The sequence below is a fragment of the Montipora capricornis genome, chromosome 6 (assembly GCF_036669925.1).
Source record: "Montipora capricornis isolate CH-2021 chromosome 6, ASM3666992v2, whole genome shotgun sequence".
Lineage (NCBI taxonomy): Eukaryota > Metazoa > Cnidaria > Anthozoa > Scleractinia > Acroporidae > Montipora > Montipora capricornis.
In genome coordinates, this window is record NC_090888.1 from 12,771,906 (window position 1) to 12,780,148 (window position 8,243).

General features: G+C 37.4%; 1 protein-coding gene across 1 annotated transcript in view; it reads left to right on the forward strand.

Moving 5' to 3' along the window:
- LOC138051538 (cell division control protein 42 homolog) overlaps window positions 1–7,011 on the forward strand; it is an 11,297-nt gene extending 4,286 nt beyond the window's left edge. The window contains exons 3-5 of the mRNA XM_068897758.1: window positions 1,129–1,201; window positions 2,138–2,247; window positions 2,906–7,011. Of these exons, the coding sequence (XP_068753859.1) occupies window positions 1,129–1,201; window positions 2,138–2,247; window positions 2,906–3,193 (471 nt within the window). The 3' untranslated portion in view covers window positions 3,194–7,011. The remainder of the gene's footprint in view (window positions 1–1,128; window positions 1,202–2,137; window positions 2,248–2,905) is intronic.
- The last annotated feature ends 1,232 nt before the right edge of the window (window positions 7,012–8,243 follow it).

Sequence of the window (8,243 nt, forward strand, 5' to 3'; positions counted from 1 at the left end):
TCCCTTTCTCCCCTTTTAAAGTGACCACTTGTAGCTTTCTCTTTGTCCCATTCCAGACTAATCACTGGAGGACCCCTAAGGGAAATGACTTAATTAAGCATTGGCAATTGTTTAACGACAAATGGGAACCAGTCCATGTTAGTCATCATTTTCTTCCTCCACATGCATTGACTTAACCACATTTGTAACGTCAAGGATATTTACTCTGTGGAGACAAGAAACAATTAGGATCAAAGCCACTTCCCAATAATATTCAAAGTCCACCATTAGTTAATGGCCAGCTCATCAAAAATTCCTTCACTTAAGCTCCCTTATGTTCATGACCATATCCAGTCTAAACCAATTCCATTTCGTAAAATTCTTACTCTTTAAGTATAGTCTTCACAGAAATTATAGGGATTTGACCAATACGTTACTTGCACATCGGGTATATACATGTAGTAAACTTGTGGCAGTATTTCAAATGTGATGCGGATTGTTCTGTGCCTTAAGAAAAATGGTTGCCGGTGGATTTTTTTCCATTAGAGGCATTATCAATGAACAGTTCCTGTGTGGCACCAATATGTATTGAAAAACTAGTTTTAACTACTGACAGTGGTGACCTTAGATTAGAGTACAAGTATGACAAAATCTTGGAATTTTCTGTTCTGAGCAGTGGCACAGAAGACTTGGGGTGATTTTTCTTTGTTTGAACTCGGATCTGAAAACTTGCAGTCAAACTGTTAATCAAATCTAAAAGTCATTATTGGTGGTTAATTTGAATGTGTTGATGAAAATCCTCAAGAAGGTGCAACTCAGGGTTCCTCGATAGAAGGCGCCACTGGGGGATTGATAGCTGCATACTTTGGGATTTAAAGCCGCTTACTTTACATTCTGCTTGCTTTTCTACTGTCATATCTTGTGGAATACAGCCAAAAACAAAAAAAAAAATAAATTGCTGGTGCTTCGATATGTGACGGCTGCCATGTTTTCATAACACCTTTGCTATATTTTATAATACCTTTGCCTCACCAGACTGCAGTTGCATAAAGCTTGTGAAGTATTTTATGAAATTAATCTTTTTACTGTGTAAAGTTGTCCATAGAATAGAACATCAAGTATTTTAACAGAACTGTTTTATTTTCAAAGGTGTTTGATAATTATGCCGTTACTGTTATGATTGGTGGTGAACCATACACATTAGGATTATTTGATACTGCAGGTTAGTTCATGAAGTACCATACTGTGTCTTATTTTTGGAAGGGCTGGGATTCCTCTTAATTTCAACTTTTGTTCCAGAAATAAAAGCAAACAAACTTGGTAGCAAGACGTTTTTTGTTGGCTACCACTAATAATATTAGTTGTAATGATATTGTATGGTATCAGATGGTTTCTAATAATTTAACCAAATGAACAGGATTGTGTTTTTGCCACTATTTGATACTGCAAGCCAGTTTAGGGAACATTACAAATTAAATTACTGTAACAACTACATCACTAAGTGGAGGTTGGGTGCCTGAGACATCTTGGAGCTTCCACTGGGGGCAGCTAGCTCCAAGATACTGTACCCGTGGCTGGCAAAACCTGACAACCCAGCCATTCTCTATTTTCGAATTCCCCATAATACACTTTGTTTGCCCCCCAAATTTTGCATTAACTATTGTTTTCAAATGCTCTTGGGGACACTGCATATTCCCAAGAGCATTTGAAAACAATGGTTTATGCAAAATTTGGGGGGCAAACAAAGTGTATTATGGGGAATTCGAAAATAGAGAATGAGCCTCCACGCAGCAGAGAAAGTAGGCAACTCGACAGACTGATAAAAAGTGTACTTTACGTGGGTTTGACACTGTCTCCAAACAGTTGCTCGATAGATAGATAGATAGATAGTAACTTTATTTAGCCAGGGTAGCCCATTCAGTTATGAGGCTGGTATTCATAGGGGCCCTGGGAAATAAAGGGATTTACAATTTAAAATGGTCGAAAATTATTTACTTGTATTATTGGCTTGTGCACACTCAATAAAAGACATTAACCGATTTCTGCAAAGTCCTTTTCTTGTCAAGTTAAGAAAGCCTCTGCTGGCAGGGTGGATTCAACCATGGTTGAGACTTGCATCCATTTACGGGTTCAGTGTTTTTCTCTCTTTCATTTGCAGGTCAAGAAGACTATGACAGACTGCGACCTCTCTCTTATCCTCAGACAGATGTGTTTCTTGTATGTTTTTCAGTAGTTTCACCAGCTTCATTTGAAAATGTAAAAGAAAAGGTAAGTGACTCGGTTATCTTTTTTCATAGCTCATGACCTTGGGGAAATGATCGGTAAATTTTTGGGACCTATATCCAAAAAGGTAATAGTCTTAAAATTGTGAACAAGAGATGACAAGCTCACTGGCACAGGTGTTTCAATAAAATTAAGTAGGCAGCTGAGAAAGGCAAAATACACCTTAAGGCAAAACTACAAGCATTCAGTGACCTAGACACCTTATTCCAAAATGGCCACCATTTTAGTATTATTTTGTTTGTTTGCAAATTATTTTAAGTTTAAGAACGAGGCATCAAGGGCCAATTTTAAAGCAAACAAACAAATTCTGCAATGGCAACCATTTTGGAAGAAGGTGTATGCCAGCGCCTATCTTACATTGGGTCGTTCTTAGCTAATCTCTACCAGTCTACTTGACTTTTGGAAGTGTACTTTGACTTTGATTTAGAAAAGAACTTGTTGAAGGAATGCATGGCTGAATAGTGCCAATTATTTGTTCTCCTTTTGCAAAAAAAAAATGACTTGGGTAATGTCTGAGGCATTTAGGTTTGCTACATCAACTGCAGGTTTCTCATTTTGCTTTTAGGATTGTATGGGACTTCAGTAGTGTTTCGTTTGGCTGTCACACTGATTGTGCATTTAATGAGTTTTACATGTCTTGCAGTGGGTTCCAGAAATAACGCATCACTGTCCAAAGACACCGTTTTTGCTTGTTGGGACACAAGTTGACTTGAGAGATGATGCAGGCACAATAGAGAAGCTATCCAAGAATAAACAAAAACCTACAGCAGTGGAATCAGGAGAGAAGTTATCTCGTGAGTTGAGAGCTGTCAAGTATGTTGAATGCTCGGCACTAACACAAAAAGGCTTGAAAAACGTCTTTGATGAAGCAATTTTAGCAGCCCTCGAGCCTCCAGAGCAGCCAAAGAAAAGGAAGTGTGTACTTCTTTGAACAATGAATTGTTAAAGAAAAATTATTATGAACACTTAACTTGTGAACACAGATCTGTACCTGGACAACATTTTGTAGCTCTCACACACGAAGAAACATTCTGGCAATCACGAATAGATTAGATTGTGACTGGAAGTAGAATATGCTGAAGGTGGGAAAAGAATTGATGTAATCAGGCCAAATTTCTGGCATGGCAGATTCTTAGACAAAGCAGTGTGATTCCTGATTAATCTTATCAAACTTACAGAGTGTGGTTACATGTAGCAGCATGAGAAATGATAGGTACATTGCCATACTTGACACTTGGACTAAAATAATAACATTGGTGGGAAGAGTTGTTCCGTGACTTTGATTTAGGTAGTACCGGAAGGATTTTTCCTTGTTCCTCTCAGATGCAAAATAATGCTGCTTGTGCTGTGCAAAAAATAAGATAATATAATTTGCGTTATATCCTCTTAAGCCTCATGCAACACTAACATGTTTTACAAAAATTAGCGTGTATTCTCAAACCTTGCAGAACTAAGGGCAACAAAGGGAAATCCAAAAAGTTATCCGTCCTTCGAACAACTAGCGCCTGGAGTATTAATTAATTTTTAGACCAGTACCCCCTGTTAAAATACATGAGTAACCATTTGGGAATTATAGGTGTAGTAAATCAATGAGTCTCATTCTTGTGATCCTTTTCATTTTTTAAGTATGTAATCAGTTTAACAGCGAAGGGAAAGATGGTTCTGATTGTGTCTGCAAAAAAATTGCAAACTATTCTTGTTGGTTAACTCATCCACTCCTGAGGCAACCCATGATGCCTCCGGTTGATGAGTAAAATCATCTGGCATTAGGATTCCAGTGAGGTGTGCATCTGTTAGTGTATAGGGCTGTTACAGTTTAGAAAATGCTTTGATGCTGGAGTTGGTGTGTTCCAGCTGTTCTGCCTGAGCCAAACATTAATCAGTCCATCTACATTGTGGATCGGCCTTTTTATGTTGAGGAGAAAACCATAGTTGGTAGTGATTTAGTTGAAAGGACACTCTTCTGTTTTCATGGAATAAAATATTTTATTCTGAAGAATTCTGTACAGGAAGTCACATGACCTTGAAGCGATTAACTCTGGTTCAGAGCTGGGGTTTTTTTTTAGTTTTTTAAAGTCCAATTTGAATGTAACGTAGCTCGTGCATTTTCCCGCGGTGCAGCGTCAATCTTATCTTTGTCCATGTTTACATGTAGGCATAAAATTGGTGTCCTAAAATCCCCAGCTTTGTTCCAAGGAAAAGAGTTGCAAGTTACACGCTTCCAAGGTCAAGGCTGCTGCCTAAGAAAATTGTCCGAGAGCCCTTTGGGCTTCCAACATAATAAAAGTTAGTAGAAGAATCCTGAATGAATTAATTCCAGCTGGGGTCATATTTACAAGAAAGTGAGGATGAATCAAGTTAGGCGCTCATTCGGGCTACTTGTTCAGAAATTTGGTCGCCCACCCTTTCAAAGAAGGCGTCCCAGGCGACCGAGCGACCGTTAGGCAGCAACCTTGCAAGGTCCTGTGCTTCCGTTTTATATCAACCAGATAAATTATTATAAATGCATTTTTCTATTCTCATGGTGGTGAGTTCCATGAAATTGGTTTATTTAGTATCTGAGATGGATTTATTGACACGACCATGTCAAAAGAGCCTTGATTGAGATACCTGTTTTCTCAAAGAAATTTTGGACGGAAGAGAAAGCTGTTGGAAAATTTTAGCGAATTTTTTTTGCCCACAGTTACTATTACAAACTAAAATAATGTTATTTCTTCACACGTCGTAAGATAGAACTGATGGAGAAACTAAGTTGTGAGATCAGAGTTGCTGTTGATTTCTGTGAACTTTTATTTGCATTCTGGTGCATTTGATTGGCTTGAGCATGGCTTCCAGTGTTTGAGTGTTTTTACATTCCAATCAAACTTTGAAAGTGTGAATTAAACCATTGACACCTCAAACGCCCGAGGACGCTTCCAGTTGACAAGCAGAATTGTTGTGGTGTTAGACAGAGGAAAATCTGTTAAGTCTTGCTCTCGTTGGTCAACAGATTAAGGGTTTTTTTTAGGAGGAAGGAAAACTATAAAGCAAGCAAGCAGTTCTACATGTATCGTTTTCCTCAGATCAAGGTGTCTTTTCAATAAAATTAATATCATTAATCATTATTTTTTTCTGGGTTAAGACGATAGTTCAACTCTGGAGTGGCTATCTCCTGCTGGCTGGCCCAGATGGAAAACTAATGTTGCTTGGACATTAGTGGTTCATTTGTCCTTTTTGAGGCAAGTGTAAAAAAATTGAGGGATAGTTCTAAACCCTCTGCCTGGGTAAATGGCTACTTGTTGGAAGGGGCTTCTTTTTTTCTTTTTGCTGTTTTTGTTCATCATGTGAATAATAAATTCTAAATAAAAATTATTTGAATAAGGCTTTCTTGGAAAAGGAAGATTGAAAGGAAACCTGTAACTTGCGACCAAGCATTCTTTTTCTGTAGAAAAGAGTGCGTTTCCTTTGGAAAAGAACTCCTGATATTAGGTTAGGCAACCTGGGAATTGCCTATTTGCAAGAATTGACCAGACCACATTAGTTTCATGTTGTGTTGGCATAAATAATTTGTTATCATCAATAGCTCAGCTTTGTAATGAAATCATTAATTTCATGAAGTCATCATTTTGATGTCACCATGATGCCCTTCTCTAGACAAACTGAATTAATACAAAACAAAACCCAAAGTGTCTCAGCTAGTGTAATAGTTAGCTTGTACTTGTAATATGAAATCAATAGATGCATGCGTGTGAAAGCTAACTAGAATGTGGGGGGCATCTAGTTTTTGTAGTCATTTCAGTCAGTCTTGAGAATTAGGTACTGTTAAGTTGGAGATCATTGCTGAAATGTCAACCTTGGACATTAATTTATTGTTCTTATAAATAAGCAAAATGAATACTTCTGATCAGCAAGCTACTAAAAACTACTTTTTTTTCTTGACTGGATCTAGATACTTCTGGTTGTTTAGGAATTTGTGAATCATTATTACTGTAAAAACCTAGTCTATTTGTTTTGACATGTTGAAAGACCTGGATGTGAAAACGTTGACTTTCTTTACGATAAGTAGTATTTTTTTAAATAGTGCCTTTTTGTATGGTATTTATTGGTAGTCTGAATTAATGTTTTGTTTTAATTTGAGACTGACATTCATGTGTATGCTTAGTAACAATAATTATTATTCATTCAAAATATTTCCCCGTTTCTGATTGGTTAAAACTATGCATAATTCACCATAACCAGCTGCTGTTCACCAAATTTGGAAAGAAACTTCATCATATTGAATCAGTGACGTCAAAAGTGCAACCCGCTGCAAATTATTGGACCGTTGACCGAAAAAAGCAGGGGACGAGATTGTTATTTTTTGTTGAGCAGAAAAATGGCTGTGAGTAGGTTTAGAAGTTTGAGCGGAGAAAATATTTTGAATGAATAATAAAGCAATATTATTATTGAATTCGGCTTTCGTAGAATATGAAGAATTCTGCAGATCTCTGAGGATGTTATCCACCTCGGCCTTCAGCCTTGGTGGATAACACCCTCCTCGACCTGCAGAATTCTTCATGTCCTACTCAGCCTCATTTAATAATTGCTAATTATTGATACCTAACTGTTTATGCGAGTGTTTAGGTGTGAACAGCTACATGTGAAAATGAAATACTGGTATGTGAAAAATGCAAAGAATAATATGTATGCTAGCACTTTGTATATCTATGGACAGTTCAAAGTCAAGGAGATTGGAAACATTTCTTTGATCAATAAATTATTTGCAAATGCCTTGTGTCTTGGGTATGATCCCTAAAGCATTGTGAAAAGTTTGGGATTCAAGTTCACTGAATAATCTCTGCTTAACTTTAAAGTAATTTCTCTCAACATATATTTCACCACTTCTTTAAGAATAGACAGTTTTTTTACAGTTCTGTGCTCAGTTACCAGGCCTTTGGATTAAAGTGAGGCTGGAGTTAACAAACCGCGTTGCTTTTCTTATGTAAATCATGTTTCAATGGTAATAAGTTTCTATTTACATAAGCAGTGAGGTTTGTGTCAAAACAAGGTCAACTCCAGCCTTGCTTTTATTCAAATGCCTGGTAACTGAGCACAGAACTGTAAAATGATCTTTTTACATAACTATGGACTGTGCAAGTTGATCATGAAGCTAGCATGATTCATGGTATTTGCTCAATTTTCAGAAGAAAATGAAAATATTTTGCCACAGATTGATTTCCAGGAAACCCAAAACATTGAATGCATTACAAGTGTACCATTGTCAGTGATTCATAGTTTTCAACCTCATTCTGAACTCATAATATTCATAGCCAGTATCAAAAATACCACAATTCTCTTTGGTTGTTCTTCCACAATTTTGCAGAAGCATTGTTTCCAGTTTTTGGTCTCTACTTTGGCTGAGTTCAGGTTCTATTAGCCAGTATCAAAAATACCACAATACCCTTTGTTTGTCCCTCCAAAATTTTGCATTTAAGAATTGTTTTTATTTTTTCTTGGGACTTACAATGGTCCCAAGATAAACTGGGATACTGGCTCATAGCACCTGAATTCAGCCAAAGTAGAGGCCACAAGGTTACTGTCTGCCTAAATTAATTAAAGAAAGGTGAATGCTGACAATATTTTTCAATGTATTGATATAATGAAACCAGCCTGTACCACCAACAGTGGTCAGACAGATTATCCGAATTTGCGAAAGGAGAGAGCAACTTGTTACAACATGTTTAATTAATAGTTTGCACAGTAGCCCGCAACAATCGTTTGTCCTTCTTGTAACACCCTCCCTAGCCTGTGTAGTTGGTGGTATTGTTGGCAAGGAGAATGGGGTGGGGCACTGTAAAATTACAGCACCACTCCCCATTCTCTGCACAGCATTTGCCTCTTGCTACACCCTCCCCCCCCCCCCCCCCCACCCATCAAGAACTGCGTGACAAGTAGTAAGAGACCAAATTCTTGAAAACAAAACTGTCCAGACATCAGACATTGATACTGTTATTTATCACATG